The sequence below is a fragment of the Sander lucioperca genome, chromosome 1, assembly GCF_008315115.2.
Source record: "Sander lucioperca isolate FBNREF2018 chromosome 1, SLUC_FBN_1.2, whole genome shotgun sequence".
Classification (NCBI taxonomy): Eukaryota; Metazoa; Chordata; class Actinopteri; order Perciformes; family Percidae; genus Sander; species Sander lucioperca.
This window is the reverse complement of record NC_050173.1, coordinates 31,894,685-31,921,628: the sequence shown is the minus strand read 5'-3', so window position 1 is coordinate 31,921,628 and position 26,944 is coordinate 31,894,685. Positions and strand designations below refer to the sequence as shown.

At 38.7% G+C, this 26,944-nt stretch overlaps 1 protein-coding gene across 2 annotated transcripts in view; it reads right to left on the bottom strand.

Annotated features, from left to right (window-relative positions):
* Positions 1–6,797: 6,797 nt before the first annotated feature.
* Positions 6,798–26,944, bottom strand: part of pcdh11 (protocadherin 11) — a 128,594-nt gene continuing 108,447 nt past the window's right edge. For both annotated transcript variants that reach the window (XM_031303332.2, XM_031303331.2), the window contains one exon: positions 6,798–11,215. In XM_031303332.2, coding sequence (XP_031159192.1) covers positions 10,758–11,215 — 458 coding nt within the window. In that variant the 3' untranslated portion in view covers positions 6,798–10,757. The remainder of the gene's footprint in view (positions 11,216–26,944) is intronic.

The window sequence follows — 26,944 nt, the reverse complement described above, 5'->3', positions numbered from 1 at the left end:
GGCCAGTGTGTTGCATCAAGTGTTCCAGGTTTGGATTCTTCCCTTTGTTCCCATTAGTTTGCTGCACGTTTGTTCCTTGTGTTTTCTTTATTTTTGGACTTTAGTTTTTGCCTGTTTCCTTTGGATTCCTTTTGTTGTTTTTGTCTGCCTTATTTTTTGTGTTTAAATAAACCCTTGAGCTCAATCCTTCCCCTGCCTGCCTGCCTGCTTGCCTTGCCTCTGCATTTGGGTCCACCTATTTCCCCCTGAACACAACAAAAGGGCCAACCCGACAAAATAAAAAAGTCATAATATAGTATGTCAAAAAAATGGTACATTATGTCGAAAAAAGTGATAAAAAAGTGATAGTATAGTATGTTGAAAAATTGTGGTATAGTATGTTGAAAAAAGTGTTAAAGTCATAGTATCCATCCATCCATCTTCGTCCGCTTATCCGGTATCGGGTCGCGGGGGTCAAAAAAGTCATAGTATAGTCTGTTGAAAAAAGTCATTGTATAGTAAGTTGAAAAAAGTGATAAAAAGTCATAGTATCCATCCATCCATCTTCGTCCGCTTATCCGGTATCGGGTCGCGGGGGTCAAAAAAGTCATAGTATAGTTTGTCCAAAAAAATCATACTATAGTATGTCCAAAAAAGTGATGAAAAAGTCATAGTATAGTATGTTGAAAAAAGGGATAAAAAAGTCAAAGTACAGCATGTTCAAAAAAGGGATAAAAAAGTTGTAGTATAGTATGTTTAAAAAAAGGGATAAAAAAAACATAGTATAGTATGTCGAAAAAAGTCATAGTATAGTATATCAACAAAAGTCATAAAAAGTCGTAGTACAGTATGTCGAAAAAAGTCATGTTATAGAATGTTAAAAAAAATTGTAGTATAGTGTTGACCAAAGTCATAAGTCGACAAACCGTCATGAAATGGCCAACCCAAACAAAAGTAATAAAAAAGTCATAGTATAGTATGTCAAATAGATGGTACAGTATGTCGAAAAAAGTGATAAAAGAGTCATAGTATAGTATGTTGAAAAAAGTCATAGTATATGTCAAAAAAGTCATAGTTTAGTATAGTATACATAGTATAGTATGTCGAAAGAAAATTGTATAGTATGTCGAAAAAAGTGATAAAAAGTCATAGTATATTATGTCGAAAAAAGTGATAAAAAAGTCATAGTATAGTATGTTGAAAAAAGTAATAAAAAAGTAATAGTATAGTATGTCGAAAAAAGTGATAAAAAAGTCACAGTATAGTATGTCGACAAAAGTGATAAAAAGTCGTAGTACAGTATGTCAAAAAAAGTCATTTTATAGAATTTTTTTTTTTAGAATGAAAATTGTAGTGTAGTGTGTTGAAAAAAGTCATATGTCGAAAAAACATCATGAAGAGGGCCAACCCGACAAAATAAAAAAGTCATAATATAGTATGTCAAAAAAATGGTACATTATGTCGAAAAAAGTGATAAAAAAGAAAATAGTATTAAAAAAGTCATAGTATAGTATGACGGAAAAAGTCATGGTATAGTATGTTGAAAAAAGTGATAAAAAGTCGTATGTCGAAAAAGTCATATTATAGAATGTTAATAGTACAAAAAATTGTAGTGTAGTGTATTGAAAAAAGTCATACTGTATGTCGAAAAAACGTCATGACCCAACCCAAACAAAAGTGATAAAAAGTCATTGTATAGTATGTCAAAAACAATGGTACATTATGTCGAAAAAAGTGATAAAAAAGTGATAGTATAGTATGTCGAAAAAAGTAATAAAAATGTCATAGTATAGTAAACTTAGTACAAAAAGTAAGTTTAAAGTAAATTTGTGTTTGGTAGATTATTTCTCTGTGGTAACAATGCTTTTTGGCAATAAATCTTATACTGTTGGAAACCCTGTTTAGTTCCCTTTCAAATGGTGCCCCATTTTTAAGGAACATGCATTTGTGGGATGAGCAGCAGCGCTGAGTATGTGGGTTGCACCCATGAAAAATTTGCCAAATCGTCGAGATAGATTCTACCCAACCTAAAAAAAACGTCATGTTTCTAACAGTTGGTTCCGGAAGTAAAAATACAATGCAATTTCGGCAATCGGTTTTTTCTGTTTAGGAAAATGTCAGTGAGTGATGAGAAAGATAATGGTGGTGTTATTCTTCATATATATGAGGCTAAAGTGTTAAGAGTCTTAAGAAAAATGATTTAGACCAAGCCTCATCCTCACCTGTTTAAATGGTTTTGACTGGAATTGTTTTTAAATCAGTTTAGTTTATTTAAGTCTTTTCTAACTCACTCATTTGTTTATCAGAGCATGAGCCACTTTATTGCTGCACACTAAGATTGTTAATAATTTCTCCTGTTTCTGGGTTATAGTTATTTAAAAATGGGATCTTGCAATAATAAATAACGAATTTGTGAGTTCAGGATGATATTTATTTGTGTGTGCAAATTTTAATTAGGCTATCAGAGGTTTACTGTGTATATAATGTACTTGGTACATCAGTCTATATTTGATATCCCATCAGTTTTCTAATGTTAAATAATGTTAAAAGGTGGTTTAATTAACTCTTGTGATCATTGTCCTGAAGCTCAGGGGGGAGAAAAATAAATAAACTACCGTGTGTACAGTTTTGCAAAACTGCGCACAGTTTACCAATCTGTCCACATGGATGTAAATTGACAATCTGTACCCACAGTTTAAAATCCGTCCCCACGGATTGTAAAACCGTGCACACAGTTTATTTATTTTTCTCTTCCTGGAACCTAGGGGGGCTCCTTAGAAAAAGTCGCTTGTTTTGGGCTTGTTTTCACAGGCCTGGTTGCTTATTTGTCTCGCAAGATCTGGCAACACTGTATCCGATCTGTGCTGGCTGCACGATCCGTCATGCGCAGGCGCAAGATGATAATCCTGTTTTACGAGGATTTACGACACTGCACAAATCACGATCTGTTCCATGTTTCTGCCGTTAGCCTCCACCAGGAAGCTAACGTTAGTTTAGCTAACTGCTAATTCAGCTAACCGCTAGCTGACAGCTTGATTCAGTCTAAAATAACGTTAACTCAAACTAAACACTGGGAAAAGCAGGCTACAGCTGACGTAACAGCTGTTATTTTAACGGTTATTTTCAGGTTTTATTTTGACGGTCTTTTAAAGTTATTACATGCTGTCTCAGCTAGCGGTTAGCCGAATTAGCAGTTAGCTAAACTAACGTTAGCTTCCTTTATTCAGTGGTGCGTAGTGGTTTATGGGATAAGTAGTTCCTTCGCTCGATAATGAAAATATGTACACAGTCTTGTACCTTTGACTTTTTTGGGATTTTCTGTTCGTTTTTTTCACTCAAAATGATATGTTGTATGCTTATGAGTCATGTCACGTCTGGTTAGCCTAAGGCATAGTCTAAAACTCTCTATATATAGATTTTTCCAGATGTCATTGGGAGAAATAAATGGGAAATTTACTTCCTGGACAGCAAGGTAGTATTATTTTTAGCGGTTCTCAGCATATTTCTAAGCCGAGGAAGTGTGTCTGTCCGTCGAGTGGAGAGGACGGCGAGGTTGTTGTGTTTTTAGTGGTTCCTACCATAATGCTAAGCCTAGGAAGTGTGTCTGTCTGTCGGGTGGAGAGGACAGCGAAGTTGTTGTGTTTTTAGCGGAGCTCCGCGTGAGCACAGGCTTTTATTAAGGCATGGATACCCGACCCGAGCCCAACAGGTCCCGTCGGGTCCCGACGGGACCTGTTGGGTCGGGTCGGGTTCGGGTCGGGCTCGGTCACATCAGCGCGATAAGGCATTTGTTGTAAAATGGTGCGGCTCCTTTAAGAGAGCTCAGTGTGTGTATAAAGTGGGCAGAAGAGAGATAGAGAAAGAGAAAGCAGACGTGTAGATGCGACCAGAGCAGAGTTGGTGGTAGTTTTGTACACAGTGTGTGCGGTGTCCGAGATAAACCCCAGACTGAAAGCCAAGTTCATTCATCTGCTCACCAGAAACGGGATTTTAACCCAGCCCTGGAGGTAACGAGTCTCTCCTGGTTTTCTGATCACGGTCGGAATCGAAGCAAGCAGGAAAGGTTAACACATTGAACATTTTAAATTAAACAGCTTATTAACGTGCGCTTGTTCCCCCGTGTGCGCTGATGCGCTCATCTGTTGACATTTCCGAATGCCTTCCAGTTGCTTAATAAAAGTGGGCTTTCCACACAAACAAATGTACATGTGTCATTAGTATGAGAAAAAAAAACGAGATTTTAACTGTGTCGGGCTCGGTTCGGGCTCGGACATAAATATCACAATGCCTGTTGGGCTCGGGCCAGGGTTTGGTCACGGCTCTGTCGGGCTCGGGCCGGGTTCGGACGGAAAAATTCAGCCCGATCCAGGCTCTAGCTTTTATGACTGTCAATCAGTGTTGGGCAAGTTACTTTTAAAAAGTAATTAGTTACAGTTACTAGTTACTTCTTCCAAAAAGTAACTAAATTAGTTATTCAGTTACAAATTATTAAAGTAACTAGTTACTTCAGAAAGTAACTATTGAGTTACTTTCAAGTACATTTTTAAATGCTCAAATGTGACCTCACCTCAACCCCTCTTTAATGGAACTTAAAATACATGTGCATGCTCAATTATTTATGATAAATCTGAATATTATAATGAAATGGACACTTAATACAATACATTATTAACAGAAACAATGTACACAAATCTAAACTATTTTAATGTTGCTGTGGGACAAAGTAAGACCAATCAAATGCCATGTATGTAGATATTATGTTTATATAGTGAATCAATACAAATAACACAACACCTCAAAAGGCCACAACTGAGCAAAATTAAATTACGCTTGTTAACACTATACCAAAAATAAATAACAAATATATACACTCTTTGTAGTGCAAATAACGTAAGTGGCCTGATGTTTATACTTGTGCGCTGGTGTGTGCGTCGAGCCGGCATGTGTGTGTGTGTGTGTGTGTGTGTGTGTGTGTGGGGAGTGGGTGATAGAGCAAGGGAGAAAGTGAGAGAGCGACGGCAATTAGCTTCGGATTGAGTACCGACTCTAGAGTCATATAGTGAGAGAAACAAAGTGTCTCCCCTGTTCTTTCTGACCACGGTGGAAAATCTGTAGCAGGAAAAGTTAACCCTCTCCTTGATTTCATAACGCCATACCTGTCTCTCTCTCTCGTTGACTGACTCGCTTGTGTTGTTCTTGTGTGTCCGACTATGCGTGCTTTCGAACACCCACCCAACTCTACCTCTGATTGGCTTACAATGACATTTTACTCAACCTCAGCCAATCGTCAGCATGTATGCGCTTGCATCGTGCACTGCCCACCAAAAACAGCTTCAAATATAGTAACGCGCTGCATTGTTTGGCAGTAATGGTAACGGCGTTATTAAGATGGGAAGAGTAATCAATTAGATTACTCGTTACTGAAAAAAGTAACGCCGTTTGTAACGCCGTTATTTATAACGCCGTTATTCCCATCACTGCTGTCAATGTAGCCAGCATCTAACGTTAGCTACTCCGCTGTGCTGTGAAGTAATGTCTGGCCATGTGAGACCATAGACTGTATATAAGAATGGACCAACAGATCCCGTTGCTCTGGACGGAGACCAGTGAAGGCCGTTAGAAGCACTTTTCCGGTGAGCGCTAAGCGTTACTGCGCAGCCTCCAACTGAGAGAGACGACGTAAATGTGCCGTGAGCAACGTTTCTGAAAGTTGTAAGTCTTCTGGTAGCTGTGCCAGGAGAAATCTCAATCATTCCCAATCTTGCAGAGACGGAGAGCGTAGGTATATGTAAGGAGATAACATAGGCACAGGCTAATTATTGCTAACTAAAATTATAGTTAACATTAGTAATTACACTTAAACAGCTAATGTGAGACGAAACTGCCTGCGAGCTTCTCCTGTACTATACGGTAATTCCTCTACTATGCGACACTAAGTCGCGTGGTTATGACACAATCGTTAGCCTATTTTTACAAAAACGTCTGCTACGGAGCCATAACGTGAAGTACAGGGTAATGGAGCCTTTTATACATTGTCGTGTTTCTTTAGAAATAAACAATGGACAAATAGAGTCTTTAAACGCTTCAGATGTAAAGTTATTCTCTGTCAAAGTGACATCAAAATGAATGGCAGTCAATGGGATGCTAACGGGAGGTGATCGCTTTGTAGCATCAAAATGGCGCCATAGGAGGTTCGCGGTCCGAGGAGAAGCTTACCCCCTTGTGTGAGACAAGAGTCTAGCAACATTGTTGTGGATGCTGCAGTCTCAGCCTGGCAACCTCCGTGAACTTCGAGTCTGAGGACGACTCTCTCCAGTATTTTCAATTTGTACAGCAGTAACTATTTTAAACCCTAGCTGTCAGTATTACGTATTGCATCTTTAAAACAGTTAGCATCTGTCAATTACTTTTTTACTTTTTTATGTTTAAAAAAATATAATAATATTATATATTAATATAAAAATAATGCAAAGCATTAGTTGTCTTAAAAGAGACATATCGTGCAAAGAACCTGCTCAGTCCTTTGTTGGAAGTGTGAAAGTAAAACCCATTGTTGAGCCTACTCCTTGTTATTTTTTGCAGCTCTTTACCGTGTTTAATAAGGGTTACATTTTTCTTCTTCTTTTCTCTTCCTATAAATATACACATATATGTCATAGGTTGAAGGTGAAATACCATGTCCAATGTGATTGGTCTTATATCATTAGCTTGTAATTGCCATAATTAGAATACAGTATGCTCTCCTGTTACATCTATCAGTGTTCAGAAAAACCTAATCAAACAACAATGTAAAGTGAAGGACAAATGTGATCCATGCATACTTTGACTCAATATTTAATGGCTCAAGTAAAATTCAATGACAAGAAAAATCATTTCACCATATGGAAGGTCATCTTTTTCATAGATTTAAACGGGATATCTTACAAAAGCATGACAACACAGACTGTATAGCTTTAACTGACCAAAACAGATTTGCTGGCAAGCATTGAAGCCTTCTCTCAAAGCAAAACTTTACCTGACTCACTGATGACTAATTTACAAGCATATACTTAAGTCTTATATCATATTTTGATACAGTTTTTGTACAAGATACATTTGTGTACATAAAATATTCTGGCAAGGTGCATGCCAGTACACACATATGTGCGCACACACACACACACACACACACACACACACACACACACACACACACACACACACACACTCATACATGCAATGAGACACACACTCCCTCACAAGATCACCTATAAACACATTCAAACACACTCTCATCATTATTATGCATATGTAACCATTTACATTACAAGAGAGATTGTCATCTCATCACTTCTTATGTTTTCCCTTTTCCTTTTTATCAACATAGCGAATTTCAGTATTTAGCCTGTAGCTTTTAGTCTTTACTGTATGTGTCTTTCCAGTTTGTAATCAGTATTACTAGTTCTTAGGGGTACTGCTATGTACAGTTTAAAATCCAGTTTACCTGACAGTATAGATAGTTGTGTGTACGTGGAGGCATAGGTGGTATGCACACTTCACAAAGTTTGAATGTTTACACTGTGTAACATTTGTTTTGTTCCATAAGACAGACAAACAGGTAGAGCCGTAAACATCAATACTGACACTGAATCCAATGATGGATGCATGAACTATATAGTCAAGTGTCAAAAAATGCTTTGTGGAGGTCCAAACAGTTCATGCAAATTATGACACAAGTTGACATGGTATTCATGACACACATTTTAAATAGAAAAATTCTGAAAAAAAAAAAAAACAATGTTTAGTTTTATGTATACTATATTTGCTTTTAGGGCAGAGGGAATTAGAAAAAGAGAAAATAACAGTGAGAGCAGAATCATGCAAAGTGAAAACCTGTGATCACCCTCCACATTTTGTCTACTTCACCGTGTGTTTTGTGAAAGATGAAAACCTTTGTTGCAGAGCAACTCTATTTATTCAGGGAGCCTCATCCTCCCCAAAAAACAAATGCACATTCATATGGTATGCTCTTTGTTTGTGAAATAGATAAATATATAAAACACCACTACTTTTACTTCTATAAGGGCAAATGGTAAAACAAAATCGGACTGCAGTAGACAAAAAAGTCATGTCGGTATCAAAAGCAACATCCTACAGATGTACATTCATGCAGTTATTATACTATTCCCTCGAAGTTGTCTTTGAATTAATGTGCTGTAGCTGCTGCAACATTACAATACACAGGAGTTATGTAGGCAGAGTAAGTGAAAACACAGTGAGCGTTACAGATAGGTAATATTGTGCTAACTGTACACATGTGATTGGATACATTAATTCAAACAATCACATTTTTTATTAAATTGTGACAGTGTATTATCCTGTAAATATTCCATGGATATTCTCTTCCTCCATCGTATGAGGAAGGGCACAATTTCATGTGTTATATTTATAAACACTCCAACAGCAGATATTGTCTGCACTTCTTATTGTTAATGAATGGGAAAGTTTCTTAAAAACCTAATTGTTATTTTTCAGATTTATTTTTGTTGAAAAAAGATCCAACCAGGAATTTATTTGCCCTACTTATTCACATAATTGTAAACAGAGACTGAAAATACTTTTTTGGCAACATTTGGATAAAAAACAAGTGTTGGATTTGCATTTGTTAGATAAAATTTCAATTTTCAGTGACACCGTGATGTATGTTCTCTTTCATATGTGCTCCTTTTGATTAAATATGTATTGTTTATACCATTTGATGAAACATGTCTGTACTATAGCAATGAAATGAGATGAAAAGTGATAGAGGAAAAAGAAGTATTAGTAAATGAGCTGAAATTGGATTCCCAAACTGGGACATTTTCATCAAGGGATGTTTATAGGAGAATGTATTTAAGTTGTTTGTTTTGAATTCAATTCATTTGCGTAATTGCCTGAGGTGAAATTGAATTGCCCCTTTTCCGTGTCCTTGACATACCATTCCTTTAAGTGATCATTTCACTGACTCTCAGATAAATCCTCTTTATAATGATAAGAATCCTGACCCCAAGTATCAGAGAGAATAGGCGTGGTAGGTAAGAGCATGCAAATACAATTTGCCTCGCGCCTTCCCTCGAGAATGCCACGTTGCATTATAGATTTAGGCCTGTTCCCAATTTGCAAGATGGTACAAGAAAATGAATCACATGAATCATATACCTGATGATGTAGACACCTGGCTTGGATGTTACTGGAAAGAAAAATGGATATCAGCAAAGTCACTTATTGCTATAGCAATAGCTTATACTGCACCCAATCTGTTAGAGCAGCAAGTTAGTCTGAAGTAGTTGTCATCATCAGAACAATTTATGTACACAGGCAATGATGCAGTGCATGTAGGATGAAAGCATGGCAAGGGGCAGCCTGCAGGGAGGTCCTTTCAAATACTGCCAATGCCTATCCCTACGATAACTGCAAAAATAACATTACCATCAATAATTTAGTTAGACTCTGGGCGGTGAAGAAATTATTGCACCCTGGTCTATTATTCCAGTGTTAACATATAGTAAAAACTGATAATAGAAACTTTGCAGCCAATCTGAGTTGTATTAAAACACACAATAGCAATTAATAGCAAGAACAAAAGGTGTTATTAATGATATGAAGGGAAGAGAGGGAGTGTTTTAAGCTGCTATTTCTGAGCACTTGTCACATTTCCATTGCCTCTGCACATGCAGAGCATGTTTCTGGCTAGCCAAGAGAACCATTCCAGACCTCGTAACCACAATGATGGTCGCTACTGAGATCACACATCAAAGTAATTAGAATAGAAAATTTCATAATTGGCTCCATAGCTTTTGTTACTGTGTGTGAGTGTTTCTGAGCAGCAAAATGTGAGAAATAGAAACAAAGGGTACATTTCCAAAGCGCATTTGTCTGCGCCTTTCAAGGCTAAGCTGCTGAGATAAAGAGTGAACACTTTCTTAATAGAGTTGGCAGAGATGGAGCAACCACCATATGGAAAACATCTTGGGTATGTGTGTGTAAGTATTTTTTACATTTTCTTTTATATTTTGTGTGCTGGTCCACGGTGAAAATGTAGAATACAAAAGATTACCGGTGTTGTCTACCATTGGCCTAGTTATGCTGTGTAGACTTTTTTTTATCCTTCTGCAGTCCCCTGACCAAAATAGACTTCTGAAAAACGTTCAGGCAAAACAAAAGAAAGATCTTCCACCACCAAAGGAGTTTGTGCTGCGTGTTATACAGAGCAATACTTCACTAGAACTTGAACAGAAACACCATCCACTCAGAGCTCATAATTAACATTTAGCCCAATTTAGCTCACTCAACACAAAGTACTGTATTTGCAAGTGTTTCTGCACAGAGAAATAGTCTTTTTGGACACAGTTTCACTAAGCTGGGCTCAAGGGGCTTAAAGCCTACATTGCCCTTTCTTATCACTAAGCAAACATTACCAAACTGAAAGCAAAATTCTTTTTTTTGTGTTGGAACTACTTTGGTATAGAACTACCTTTATTTATTATAATGTAGATGGGCTTGCTATGTTAAGCCTTACATTTCCTTCCAAATGCTTTAGCTGTCAGACTGATCCCATGTGATTTTGTCTGAACAACATTATCATGATTGAATCTATTCTCAAATGTCTTTATCAGTAAAATGGAGCTGGTCAAAGTTATTCAAATTATGCATACCTCCACGCGTACGCATACATACTGATCATAAAGTCACTGACAACAAGCCAACTATGGATCGAGTCACATGTATGTCAGGGCGATGAAGATCTGTCTTTTACTCTTTTACAACTGGTGCTCATGTAAGAAAGAGCTGCTGCCCCCGCCAGTGGGTGTCTGCTGCCCGGGGGAGGAGAAGCTCGCCAGGGGGATGACCTTGATGGGGTCCTCCTTCTTACTGCAGTGTCTATCCAGGGTGTTGTAGAACTGCGGCCGGTTGATCCCTTTGTCCAGTTCATCTTTTTTGGGCACAGACCTGCCCAGGGTATGGCGCCCATCCATGACCCCCATGCTGACCATGTTAGCTTTGGCTCCCCGGGCGCAGCTCTGCTGGAAGCCAAAAGAGGGCATTGTACCGGTTATGGCGGTGGTGATAGGGGTGGAGGTGGGGCTGTTGCCAGGACCCTGGAACTGGGCCAGGGCTGGGGGCATCCAGCAGCTATCGGAGTGGCCCAGTATCAGACACTCCTGGGTACAGGTCTCAGAGGCCTCAGCCAAGGCTTTCTGTAGGTTCACTTCAATGGCTGTAAAAAGGGAAAGGAAGAGAGAAAGAAGAAAACAACATTGTTATTCCAACAGGTCAGAACATACAAAGAATGCAAGGATTTTACCGGGGTGCTGCAAAAGCACTGCATAAACTCATGAATCATAATGTAAGTAGAAGAAAGTTGTCGCCTTATCAGTGGTTGACCCAAAAAATGTCAGCCTTTTAACGAAATGAAAGTCAGTGATAAATGTTTCATTTCATCTTGTAATGAGAAAAACACCAGCAGAGCATTTAATTTCCATTGGTATTCCCATGACTCTGTCTGTTTACCTACAATATGCAAGGAATTCCCTGTAGCTTAATTAGAGTTAGAAAAAATTGTCTCGCTGTTTGTGTCTCGGATTGACTTTACTCTGTTAAATATTTAATCAACATCTTAACAAAGCATTGTTTATTTTAATCACTGTCAATGTGGCACACCTTATACCTTTCTGATCTTCCAGAATCCCAAATAAATCTGGTCAAATAAGAAAACTCAAACAGGGAGACCTGGGAATGATAAAATACCATTATCCCAGAATCCTGCGAGCATCGTTAGCATTCAGGTACAATTAATGTACATGGTTAATTGTGGCAGCATTTCGGTTGCATGCTTGAAAGGGAAAAAAAATAAAAAAAGTGAATGAGGATGCGACTGGGCAAGGCTAAGCACTCAAACTATCTTATCTCATTATCCCGGCAATGACATCACATGTGGAATGAGTCTGGGATGAGGCCTCAGCATTGAGCCTCAGCAATAAAGCCTGTCAAGCCAGATAATTAGAATGTAAAACAGTGTGCACCAAGGCAACCAGGAGCCTGCAGTGTTATGTTTCCTAGGCCATGCAACGAATAGAGGGGTCCTCATTCAAACATCACAACACTCCTCTAGGCCTCAGCTTCAAGCTGTCATGTAGAAATGATTCATTATATTTGCATAAGTAAGGATGCTATATATATTGAAGCGGTCTTTCGACCCCCAGTACACAGGGATGACTATTTCCTTCACTCACACAAGTTATGCATGCTCTGTGTAATTCTATTTCACGAACATCTGCAAATCTTCTTGCCACCTTGTTTATTGTTTAATGACATTCTACAAAATGAAAATGAATATTCTGATTACTCCACGTTAGTGATACCAGTCTGGCCTCCCAAAACTATCTAGATTGTTGTATAATACCCCAATGCACTCTTTTATTTTTTTGTTATTTCATGCGACCGCAGATTGAATAGCACAGCGTCAACTTTAATTATGAGGGCAGTGTCTGAAAATGAATCGCCTGGTATTAATTGAGAGGATATATTTGGAGTGCCCATGTGGAGTCAAATCTGTCCTCTCCATATTGAACTGGAGCCTTGGAGCAGGAGTGTATAAATCCCCTGGGCGGTAAATGTGTCACCTTTCAGAGGGTCACTAACTTCATTAAGGCTAAAATGGATGCTGCTTTCTCATTCTCTGAGTTAGCACAATAGGGCCGAGCCAAGTCTCAGCCGTGCCCTGACTCAATGCTTCTCCAAATGTTTTCTGCTGTGGGTAATGCCTTTTCAGAGTACTGTCATTTTTGATGAGGTAATGCTAATATCATGAACTTGTTATTCCACAAGCATGCACTCTGACACACAAATAAATGTTCCTAACAGAAACACACATCCAAAAGTGCATTCCTGCCAGATTTCTTTCCTCCTCCTTAACTTTAAATGATCAGTGCAGCCAGAGGTGAAGCTGTCTTTAACATAGCATACTTTACAAATGAAAGGGAAAGTCTGTGGCTCTGTGACTTCACACAGCTTGAACTCACATCAGTTCTGTGTCAACAGCCTTCGGTGCCTACAAATTCTGTATGCAATATTTCACATCCAGCCTTTCCAAAAGAGATATGGGCCTGTACTATTTTCTATTCCTGTGGGATAGTTGGGATAGGCAGTGGCGGGTTTGGGAGGGTGGGAGCATGGCATAAGTGATGTCGCTGACAGCTCTGGCTGCTTTCGTCAGCTCGAGGTATGCCGCAGCGTGCTTGTGATGCCGCTGTCTTTTGTATTCAGGGGAAACAACTGTACCCCGCAGAGCTTTCGGGAGGAATCACACATCACTGATGCCACAGATCCCCTGATGCTGAGACTTATTTGTTCCCTTCAAGGAAATTTGAATGGCAGACAAGTGGGGATAATGGCAAACAATTGGATGTAATAGACAGCATGGCTTGGATCAGACCTTCTGTACTGTTCTCATTTGAGATGATTCATCTTCAATGAGCAGTGGGGATGTGGTTGAAACAAAACTGTGATACCTGTGTAGTTACTCTGCAGACTTTACTGAACATCTAATACTAAGTTCACCTGCAATTACCCCGATTAAATGACTGCTGTTGACTCCAGGAATTAAGTGGTATTCAATTCATGTTCTGATTCCAAACAGCTTGCACGCTAATTTGACTGCTCTTTCATAAGGTTATCATCCATGGTCTTGTTGTGAATTTGTGGACAACCCGCAGTGCCACAGTCACAGGTTTTCTAGTTGATCTTATGGTTATTTGCAAGGTCCATGCCAGTGGCAGCCTACAGTAATCTTGTTTTGCAACATCATCAATCCTTTGGTCAGCCACAGATCGAACACTGCTGCGTCACCCCTTCAGCTGACCTTTCATTCGTGCGGTCAAATATTACAGCTTGTATAAACATCGGACATGTGAAAGAGAGAGGTAAGAGAATCCTGAATGCCATGCAAAAAATTACAGAAACATGTTTTTTTTTCTGCACTTAATAAAAATACAGCTGAAAATTTGACTGGACACACTCTGTATGATGTGATTACTTAAACTCTTTTAACTTAGAAATGTAAGAGGGTTGGACACAATAACTTGAATGCTTGCTATCTTTGGCTGGAATCCAATCCAATTTAGTGGCCCCAGAAAACTGTGTCAGACTTTTTTTCAGGGTAAAAAGTAACATGAGCACAAGTATCACATAAGCATCTTTCATTCTAATGCAGTCCAGTACACTATCTACGACATGAGCCCACTAAAAGCTGAATAAAAGCCTTTCTGAGTCAGTCTTAACAAAAACTTCCCTCAAAATTGTTTACATCTTTTGTATTAGGTTGTATTATAGTGTAAATATGTTCAACTTATTGTATCCAGCCCCTGTTTAAACACAGTTTGTAACATTTCAACAAGCTGGCATGCAGGTGATTCATTGATAATAATGTCCCTTAAGTGCACCTCTGTTACTGTACCATCCCAGAAAACAAATCCATGTTCTATTTTAAAACAATTAACACACCAGTGTCTCCACTACAATGTTTTATAACAGAGGTGAATATGTGGCTACACTTGTTGTGTTTGTTTGGCCATTTCTGTTTTGGATATTAATACAGGTTGTAATGCTGAAATAATAAGCAGTAATTAAAATTCCCAGGCCCATGCTGCAGCATGCTAATGGTGAGGTTACTGTACACAGTCACTAATATAAAGATAATTGGTAAAATTCCGGCATAGAGTATGTAATGTAATGATTTGATTTAGCCATGATAAACAATGCACAGCTCAGTCCCATGAGGTTGTTAAAGTGCTACCTTACCAGCCAGATCTCTGGAATGTTGAAATTTTTTATGTATTATATTTTACCTTTTTATTATACTGGTATGCTTTCAATCTCACTTATTTTCTCTGATGGCTATGAAATCCACTAATGCAACTACAAGTTCTGACAGGCAGACACACGCACACAGCTAGGATGCATGTTAGCCGGCGTTTCAGTACAATAGCATGAGATATTTAACATGACAGTTGATGATATTTACTGACAGGGCTAGTTACATCTTGATGAGCTTCACATCAAGGTCTGCACACATATCACGATTCAACTTATTATTTCAGCATGCACAAACTCATTATTGCTAATTAAAAGGATAATTGCATGCATCTAGGACATTAAATTCCTCAAACAACCATCAGGAAGGTGGACTACGCCTCTGACTCATTCTACAGTGTTGATTGGTGAAGTCTTTTCATTTAAAAAATCCTGAAACATATATTAAAGGAAAGCTTTATCACATGTTGCAGACTTATGGCCATATTTAAATCATTTTGTTTGTTTTTTTTGTGTCACGTTTGCTGTATTATGAATACAAAGGGTCCACATCTAGCCCATGGCAGCAGTAATGTCCCCACTGTTGAAATCTTGTAAAAAATGATTATTATTTTTTTTTACCATGATCAATTGGGGCTGAAGGTTTTCATTTTCTTTTCTTGTCTAAGGTTTTAATACATGGGCTGTCACTATGCAACATAGTTTCTGCCAACATTCACTGCAAAACTCAAAAGTTTATTTTTTATCTAGTCACAAAACATTCACAAAAGTGCACAAGTTCATACATATTCCTGAATGTAACTTTGCCAAGAAAATAAACCTTTTAATACCCAAAGCATTATCACTAACAACGCTGCCTCTCTCAGTGTCAAATAAAACAGGTGTAATGGTGCCAGAAAAGAGCAATGCAAATAGGCTTATATTCAGCTGTATTTAAACAACATGCTTTTCATCAAGAGAACCATTATGTGTTATTGTGTGATAGGGGATGAGATGAGACCGAGGGTGAGAGGAAAATAGACACAGATTGTACATGAGCATGTGTCTCGTGTCTGGAGGGAGACCAAAAGACAGAAACACAAGAATTCGGAAGCTTCTTTCAAACAAATAGAATCACAGTAGAAATAATTGGGTTTGTAATTACCAAGAATTTATCACTTCAGCCGGCCTTATACCCACTCCAAACGTACAATCTGGATAAGCAAAAGGATGGTCATTAATAATAATAGTGCTATTAAAACCCCTTGGTATTGCACTGAAAAAAAAGATGCCATTGTTTTCATCACAGCTCTGGCAATCATTGTTTGAAAGAGAGACTAATGTCTCACTTTCACAGAATTACAAATACAAAACAGCTCTTAAATTCAAGATTCTATTCCTGATATCGCAAAGCTCATGAGAGTCTGCTTTCTGAATGAATGAAAATTATAAGAAATACTTAGAAGTCCTGAATATACATTATACTTTTGAATATGCAGGCTTGAAGACGTCTGTGACTTCTCTGGAAAAAGCCTGTCGCAATGAGTCTGAAAATTAACTTTCCTCTGCACGTCAGACTCTATGCTATTTGGTTTTCTTTACTTTTATCAGGAGGAGGTACAGTATAATCCCTGGCGAAGGCAATAAGAGCTGTCATTGTCACTACTGACAAGGGCGTGGAGGAGTAAGTAAATATTCCAATGTACCAATAAAACTTGGCGTGCTGTTTGGAAGGCAGATATCAACTGTGCCGTAGAGGTCAGTGGTGCCTTGTAGGAGGCTGACATGTATTAAGATCTATACGGAGACGTGCTGGGGCAGACAGCTACTGTAGAATTTTATTAACACGGTTTTATAGAATGTGGAATGGAACAATAGAAATATCTCTATATAGCCTGTCTTCATTTAATAACCATTCTCACCAGCTATCACATGCTCTAAGAACTGCATGCTAATGAATGGTAATGAGTTACCAATGATAATAGCGTAGTGGATTTTTTTCCACTGAAACATAAATTTCAAGAGCAATTTGGTGCAGCAGCGATACAAAGTGGGATATAAGAAATGGCAAAGCCCATTGCTCCTGCTTTTTTGTTTTACTTACTTAAGACAAATAGTGCCAGATGCAATGAATGGCCTTTTTTAAAGGAGACAATGTGATGCAGATAAGAGGGGAGCGGGGTTGTCCATATATACTCTAGACTAATTACTTTTGATGCATTTACTGAGACACCGCTGAACACCGTGAGTCTCTGAGCCACATACGTATTTATCAGCACTTGTGGGACCTATACAGTTCCTCGTCTGTAATCCATCTAGCCGTGTGTACTCTCGACCCCTTTTGCTTTCCTAGTGTTTGACCCATTGTAACTGAAAGTAATTGCAGGCAGAAAACAACATCTAATGATTACTTTATCTAGGAGTCTGGGAGAGAGTGAAAAGTCACAGACAGGTACTTTCAACAAAAGGAGAAGGCCTTTTTGTTCCCGACACACAATTTCAGACAACAAAGAATATTATTGACTTGGCTGAGATTAGAACACCAAAACAAATAACAAAGCACAGAGAGAGGACAAAGTGCACAAAGAGAGAAAGGATCTCTTGAACAACCCAGTGCCAAGTGCTTGCTTCTTTCTTTTTGTTACAATTGATTAAAAGTATGTTGTCGGTTGAAGTACCCATTTCTTCACTGAGAACAGCTACACAATGTACATACTTAATTTAAAGTTAATTCCTTTATCTCGAAGTCACCTTTGTTGTCGAAGGGAGAAAAACACCTCAAAATGTTCATATCGCCTCAGCATAAAAAGTTTACAAAAAAAACAAGCCGCAACATCAATAACAGCAATTGTGTGATTTCCATCAGCAGAGAGCACAGTTGGGAAGGTAGAGCACAGAAACAGCTTTCTTCTTGACACTTTACTTTTTTGTGTGTGACATTGGTTGATTACATCTCCTTCATTATGTCTGGACTACTATTGGGCCTCCCCACCCAAGGACAAGCTGCCGGTGTCACCATCAACACAATCAGGCCTGGCCAAACACCCAGCATGGGCCAGATAGATGAGAGGTGCAAACACCATAACAATCTGCAATCAGCGCTCATCACCACAATGACACACAGAGGAGGAGTCACAGAGTTTCTATGAGGGGGGTAGAAACACAAGACATGCTCATGTATGAACACACACACATACACACACACACCAGTACTCTTTGTTTGAAATCTCATACAAGAGCAGCCATTCGTTCTCTTCTTTGCGTTCTCTTTTTCATCTGCACTTGTTCAAATGCTGGAAGATGCTGTAGGTGCGCTGTCACTGACAAGGAAGCAATACATAAATGCATATTTATAAGATTAAAAAAAAATGTGAATCCACCTTTAAATTCATTGCACATGGATGAATGTCTGAATATTTCCATATAGTGTAGATATTGTGAGGTCTGGGAAGTGCAAATAAAAAGCGCAGAATGAAAAGGAAGTGAAATTTATTTTAGAGAGATTAAAAAAGAAAGGAAAATAGGCTGATTAAGTGGGACCCAACAAAGCTGTTTGATATTTGCAAGGAGATTGGATTGTTCCAGCAGGAATACTATCTAAACAATCATGATTATTTAGGAAATGACTTTGATCAAAAAATGTGAATGTCACTTATAACACTCTTAGCTTTCCTTTTAAAATCAAATTAAAAGCTGTTTCGAAGCATAAGCCAGTCCTCAAAGAAAAAAGAAACCCCTGTTGCGTTGGGACCCGATACAACGACTGGATGTTTTCAGATAATAGCTAATAAAAATGAGGCCTTTGCTTCACATGATGGAGGAGAAACGAGAGAGACAAACTATACAGCAGCCACCACTGTGCTACATCCTGTGTCATGTAACGAGCAAATTCATCACACTGACCCATTGCCCCCAATTATTATGGAAAACAAGAATAAATCAAATTAACATTGAAGAAGCTCTGGCAGCCTGTCTGTATAGCCGATGGATCTAGCAGGAGGAGAAAAGAGGGTAATAAACAAGGTGCCACTGCATATGCTATATATCTTGCAGTCATTGATGATTAGTTCTGTTTTCCCTTAGCCATATATTACTGTTATTGCCTCCATGGCCAGGCAGATAGCAAGTGGATACAAAGGCATCGTGAAGCCCATCTTTCAATGGATAACTGGCAGGCTGAAAACCACTCAGCACCAGCGGCGGCAGGATTTCAGTGCATGAGTGATCTGGGCATGGTGGAAATTGTAATCTCTTATATGACAGAGCTCAGAGGAGGACCTGCTGTACTGTTTTTGTTGTGTGTTTTTTTCTAGGGTGTGTGTTTATTGTACAGTGAAGTGAAATCATTCAATGTAGTCAAAGAAAAGTGAGAGTCTCTCTTAAACTGTCAACAGCTCAAGTCCCCGTGTTTTGTCCTACTAGGCAATCCTGAAAATGTGTAATCTATATGAGGTGTCAGTGTCAGGAGCAGACACGCATGTGCTCCCTTTTCTGTTTCCTTTTCTTCCTCCATCTTCAAAATATTATGAGGACAGCTTAGGCATGAATGCAGACTATATACGGTATTGATCACGGTCATTAGTGCTGAGCAAAATTATTTGCAATATCAGTATGTAGTGTAGCACGGTGAAGGTTTTAACATGAGGGGCAGACTCTCTGCAGATCCCCCTGTGCATGTACACTTTAAAGGTTTTCCTTTTCCGGAGCGCCACAGACACTCCTCCGGGGACAACTATTAATTTTTCATTGAAACCTCCCCTGAATAATGAATTCTGTCCTATTTATACGCTGTGATAAGTCCATTGAATGTCTAAAAAGGGGTTATCATGAAAAGGGTAAGGCTTTCAGAGAAAGACCTGTTCCTGCATAACATGTTTAATTCATCCGCATCGCCATGTTCTTGAAAGCAGGAGAAAAGTCATATAATGTATCATTGGCAAACATGAAAGCAGACACAAGCGGCACATTCAGTAAATTACAGCTTTTTTTTTTTATATATTTTTTGGGGCATTTTGGGCTTTTATTATATAGGACAGCTGAAGATGTGAAAGGGGAGAGAGAGGGGGAATGACATGCAGCAAAGGGCCACAGGTCAAAGTTGAACCTGCTACCGCTGTGACAAGGACTGAGCCTTTGTACATGGGGTGCACACTCTACCAGGTGAGATATCCAAGTGCCCCAGTAAATCACAGCTTTACTTTTACTGTTTTGATGTTGACTGTCACAATCCTCCACCCAAACACCAACTGTTGAAAGTTCAGATATATGCCTTTTACTCCCCCAGGCCCAACTGACAGATATACTCTCACTAAAATCACAGAGGTACTCAGTGGCTGGCTTGTGTTAATGTTTCTGTCACTACGCACTTTATTTGGGGTGTGTTGAGTGCAGGCATTGTCAACTAACATTCCCAACAGCGAAAGCAACAGAAGCAGACAGACACATAGGTGTGGGGGAGGAGGTGGGGGGAGAGGGGGGGGTTCAGTTGCTGAAACCTTAGCAAAAAATATGTAAAGTTTAGTCCATGAATAATGCCATAAAACAGGAACATGTTTCAAAATAGGTGAAGAAGCTGAAATTGATAAATATTTTTGATACTTAACATAGCTGTTGCTGTAGTGACTTCAATTTACTCCAGAATATAAAAATCCTAATTTTGCTGCTGTTTGTATTAAAAAGGAAGGAAATCATTCATTACAGTTTCAATCTCAGACCAAACAACCATGAGGCTGTCTCATCATAAAAACTGTTCCCTCTACACAAACACAATTAATTAACGTTACAGCCAGTTGTATCACACAGTGCTATTGACACAAATTACCTACACATAATAAAGACGTGTGGTGATCTTATTAAATACTATAACTCAAGTATTTTTTAATCATGTAAAATGCAATTATAACTGAATGCAATTAGGATTCACTTTGTATTCAGTTCAGTTCTACTTATACACTGACAAATTGCATACATGGTATTGAATTACTGATTATAATAAAAATTTGGCCATAACTAGTTTCTAAAAAACAATTAGCTTTTTCCTGTTTATTATATGTATGTCTTAGTTCACTGCCATTGTTTTAGATCTGATCTAAATATATTGTGAGCAGTTTTCATCACAAGGCAATCAAACTATGTGGGCTTAAAAACCTTTTTTTGTGTGTCTTCAGCACTGCTTTCACTCCTTGGGTGGCAAGTCTAACAGCTCCTCTTTGGTTTTTAAACAGTCTCAACAGGAAAGAAAATTTATAATAAAATAAAAGGGCAAAAGCAGAAAGTAGGTTCGCTGATTGTGCTCTGTCTGTGATGATGAAGAGAATGCTCCAGTGGTTACAACAGTCCACAGAGGAGGAGACAGTGAAAATAGCCATGCAACTACTTTGCTCTAGAGACTGCCAACCCATTGACCTCAATGTCTTTTATGCTGTTTAGCCTTGAGCGCTAACTATCAGAAATTAACACCCCACTTCTTTGATTTTGTGTGCCTGTCAGGCCCTGAGGACACTTGTATATATTGTTTGTCCTGGGGTGCCATCCTCTTTATGTCAGTTGTATCAGGGTTTTGGTATTTTGTTCTGTTTTATTGTGTAGTCTTGTTTCTCTGTTTTGCTTGGTTTCCTGTTTTATTTTGTAGTCTGTCTTGTCTCCCTTGTCTTGTCTAGCTTTCTTCCTGTCTTTGTTTGTTTCCCGCCTTTTTTGATTTGTTCCACCTGTTGTGTCACCTGCCTCTCGTTCCCTCATTACCTTGTGTATTTAGCCTCTCTGTTTTCCCTTGTCTCTTGTTGGATTGTCTTGTCTTTTTGCTGTGCGTTCTGTTTTTGTTTCTGCATTCCCTGTCGTGGATTTCCCTGATGTATTGGATTATTGCTCCAGTAAGTTTTTGCTTATCTTTTAATAAAACTCTTTAAACTGCATTTGGGTCCTACCTTGCCTGCCTTTCGCACCAGCCGTGACAAGTTGTTTCATCCTCCTCTAACACGACGAACACCCACAAAGAGGCAAGGTTACATCACATTTATAGGCATGGAGAGACAGGAAGTTCACAAAAAAATAAATAAAAAATAGCCCTGAATGTCACCATGTCCAGGTGTTTGTAGAATTGTGGGAGAAAATTGCCAGAGCTTCGTGGCTCATTACCACCACCACCACCACCACTCTTAGGATGACATCACTATAGCCAATTTCATCCTGCAGTTTATTTCAAGCTACTGTGTTTTTGTGTGTGTGTGCATGCATGTGTGCAGGTGTGAGTGTGTGACGGAGAGAAACAGCCTCGCCCTCCATGTAATTCAGAGTGTGTGAAGGCACCTATACCCATCTCTATGATAATTTCCTATTCACTATGAGCAAAGACAGCAACACTGATACAATTCATTTCCCCTTTATTAACTGGTGCGGAAATGCTGGGCCCGGCAGAAGTGACATCTGAAGTCTTCCGGGGATGAGAGGTGGCAGAGTTTGTTTTACGGGTGGGAGGAGAAAGCTACTAGTACAGGGTCGATGATTTTTTCAGAACCATGCATCCATAATGTATTTGCAGAGACAAGAAACTTAGTTTCTATGAACGTTTAGTGGCCACTGCATGAGACCCTGGGTCAAAGCAGTTCCAACGATACACTTGCCTTGTCTAAGAAAATAGAAATGACTACTGTAGTCACCTCTCTAAACTTCTGGCAAAGTTTCATGTCTTGTTTGCATTACTTGTTTGAGTTTCATGTTACACACAAAGTCATGTCCAGTCAATCACAATGACATTCAATTCACTCGAATTGATGACTTGCCACCAGTCAGCCATTTTTATCTCTTTATTTTTCATCATCCTAGACTCTTCCTCTCGCCACTCTGATATTGCTAATTATTTCAAACTATCAGGTAGACAGTTTCAATTTCAATTAAATATCGTCTTCTCCGCTGACCTTGGGGTGGGGAACAGGGTTGCTCTTTCAGCCCTGAACAGTTTCTCTGGCAGTTATGGGTGCCATTTAAGAAGAAATTTAAACTCAATTTCAGCCTGACTTCAGTTGAATACACGCTGAGTTCACCCTTGTCCAGACAGAAGTGTGCTCAGTATATGTATTCCAGTATCACACTTGATGTGATAATTAAAAGGGGCCCAATTAAAGCTTCAAGGCATAACTGGCTACTCTGATACATCCTCGGGTAGCTGTGAAGGACAGATTTACAACCATATGCAGCATAATCTACCCTTCTAGTATGGGTTATGAATCTCAATGACCTGATGTTACGATGACATATTGGGTGATGGTAGCGTACAAACACTATGTTTTGCTCACAGTAGCATCACAAGAGTAAATGTAGCCATAAAATCGCTGTCTTGGCAGCTAATGTGTGCACTTCATAATAACGGATCAAAATGATAATAGGTTCTGCACAATGGCTGCCATGCAGGCACATGTAATAGTAGAGGCTGTAGTAACAAACAGAGGGCACCATGTATGTAAGAAAAACAATTACGTGATATTGACAGCTAGTGCAATCAAAGGCTCCCCTGCCAGACTCAATGAGGTGCCAATCAACTGAGTGTCTCTGCCTCACGTTGCCGCTGCTGCCTTTCATTTTAGAGTCAGAGGAGATTCTGCCGTGGTGAATCATCAGTCAATAGCTCAGAGCTGATGGTTAATGCTGATTGATGACATTCACCCAAACCCCCCTAGACACACACACACACACAAACAGTCAGGGTGCAAGCTTAAAATCCGGTGGGGAAAACAAGAGGAAACAAGCTAGCTAGGTCTGTTTTTCAAATTATTATTATTATTATTATTATTATTATTATTATTATGATTAGTAGTTGTTGTATAGAAGTTGTAGGAGAAGTAGCAGTTATAGGAGTGGTAGTAGTTGTAGGAGTAGTTAAAGCCTTGTTTTGAGTAGCATTGTTCAAACTAGCTTTAAAGCCTCTGTCACCATGTTTTGAAGGCTTTATTGTTTCTCTTTGCGAGCGAACTCTTTGTTACTAAAGGTCGTCCATGATTGATTCAAGCTATAATTAAAATGATTATTAAAATAAATGATAAAGCACCAGATACTTTCTCTTCACTCTCCCCTGAAATAATGTGAGAATTAGAATGTCATTCAAAGCATGGCATTAGCCAACACAATGTACAGGCATCGGAGAACAATTTAGTGTGCGTGTGTAATTAGTGTGATTGTATCAAATGTGACATTTCTGTCACCACGATATTCTGTCTTGCTCTCACCTCTTGCTCTTCCTTCCCATCACCTGTGGTGGCTTGCTCATGACCAGAATAATCTAGCAAGATTGGTCTTCAGCAGCAAAAAAAAAGATAATGGCTGTGAAATATCTTAACGTGAATTTATGTGAAACATGGCAATGGTGAGCTGTAAGAGGTACTTTCTAAACCAGAAATGTCAAGCAGGAGGAGGAGCAGTGCAACAAAACATGGGTATGATATTAAATTTGCTAGAAGTGTCACCCCTAGAAATAAAATAAAATAATTATCTTCCTCCTGCGGTCGTTGCCTCTGCTCTCTCTGTCTGTCTCCATCTCTTGTTATCATCTCTCTTATATACTTTCTTCTTGCTGTTTCTTTTTTCTAGATTTCATTCTCTTCTTGAGGGGACAATTCCATGTGTTCTGCTTTATTATTAAAGTATGCAATGGATCAGGGAAGTTCTGCAGGTCTTTACTATATGGAAAAGACAGTGGGGTACAGTCTAAAAAAACAGACTATGTTAGACATCATGGTGATGTTTTCCTATACAGCAGGGTTCGTAGCATTTCTTTTATTATCTCTCTTCCACTCACAACCCACACATCCACTTTATTTATTTACAGTGGCTCTCAGGGAGTCAACATATTGAAGTCAGACTGAAGAAAGGCTGGATGTTAACCATCCATCTCTTTGACAAGCAGATTATACTCATTTTCTAATTTGCAAGCATGTGACCCAAGTCATTTCTATTCATAATTCATTATGGAAATATAATCAGACATCATACCTCACCTTAAGACAACATTGAGATTGTTGAAAAAATTGTACTGCAATGTACAAGGGACCTTTAAACAAACTATCTGCAGTGCTGAAACAATCTCAACAATGTGTTCAGTGCTTAGAGACTGCAAGGAATGCGTCTGGCACCCATCCTCTTCGTTTCAATTGCTCTTTGATTCATATAGGTCTTTAAAGAGCAAGGTGGGACAATTACCATTTTAAGTGGTTAACATGGCCCAAATGGTATTTCTTTCCATTTCCATCTGAAATATGATTCATTTTTTACTATTAAACATGTTCAGAGCACTTTTGTTTGCCAGGCTATATTGTACATCTTAGCAAACAGACTGAAAACTCCTGAAACCAAGTGGCAAGAGGGGAATAATCATTAAGAAACAGCTTCCTAGAGACACTTTCCAGTCAAAAACAATTATCAAGAATTCAAATGCTATAAGGAACAAATCACAATGATATTCCATATACGACACTTAACTCCACTTCTCATCCTCCTTAAGTCCGCACTTCACAGAGCACACAACAAAGAATTGTAAACTCTACTGGCAGAAGAAGAAAGGGTATTAATTTTCCAACCTGGAAAGTGTAAACTGAAAATACCTGTGAAGTGGATAATTCTGTCAGGGGGAGACATGTATTTTCCCCTTCCTTGTGTCAACACAACTTCTTTTGAGGTGTGCAGTGATGTCTGTATGGACCTGATAAGTCTCTTATTCTCAGCAAAGAATAATTTGCAAAATGCAGACGGCTGTACACAGACTCTCCACATTGGTAATTAAATCATTCTGCCTTTGATGTGTTCTCAGGTTTTAATGGGAAAATAACTAAATGAAATAGGATGCTGCCTTCCCTCCTCGCGAAAAGAATGATCTATGTATGGTGCATAAATTATTGAAGCTGAAATACTGTAAATAAATTAAATTAACCATAAATAAAACTGCATGACTTCCTACTGAAAGCAAAGTATTGTTTTTCTTTAAAGCTGTCAAGACACTGGCATGCATGTGAAATCAGGCATATATTATTCAGTTATTTGCACCTTTTACCTGTTGCCAAATGAACATAGAGCATATGGCCAGGAAACAACCAAAAGGTGTGCCTGATACAAATGAAGTGCTGTCTTTCCTTGTCACCTTTATATTTAAAATCAAAAGGGTGGGGACATTCTTTGTATGGTTTCCCCCAAGAAATGTGTAGTTTTCAGTCCAACCCAAGGACTGAAAACCAAGGCAGACCAATCCAGTAAAGCCAATTCAGAATGAAATAGAAAAACATTAGAGGGCGCTGAGTTGACATGGTGGTTTGGAGCCCGATGATTGTGATAATATTCACTAGAATACACCCGTCATCCCGTTCTCCCCTCCTGCAATCTGCCTTTTAATTTGATCAATAAAGTTGAGTTTCTCTCCATAATGAAACTCTCACAAGTTTTCTGAAAGGTCAGGCAATAAAAGGAGATTTTGTTTCAGAATAAAAGAAACAGCCTAATTAGTTTACTCTGCTCAGCATGGGGCTGCTCAACAACAGTCTTGCTGAAAAGTACGACGCCATCCATTTTGTTTAGTCAATAACTTCCAGGGCCACACATATGCTGGGAGTATTACATGGCGACCTTTGCACTAATCAATCTACGATCACTTTGTGTCTAAAGAGTAAGGTCTGCAAATCAGGCGTGGAGAGTGTATTTTCCAAGTAGGGTCAAGCTGATAACAGAATACAGCCCCTAAAGTGTTAATGGCAGGCTGATTATCTGAATGGTTGGTGTTTTTCCCTCCGACCGCTAATTACTTCCAAGGCTAGTCTTTGAAAAAGCAATTATGAGCTGGGCTAAACTGTACATCTCACTTTAACGCTTCAATGCTTTTATAATTAATTTGTTCTCATTTATAAATATCAGCAATAAGTAGATTAAAAAATAAATAAATCTCAGTTTCCTTTATTTCTTGTACAATGTGCCTCCATCTGATCATATCCATTCAAAGTCAAATGCCTATTATAATTCAACTCTGCCGTAATGAAATCTACTTAACACATTCACACCTGTAATCATCCCTGCAAATAAAGTTAATGTATTAACTTGCAACATGGTGCAAAATTAAGCAAAAAGCTTAGAGGGTCATGGACACACAACGCATTACTTATTTACTACGCCTATGTACCTACATGTG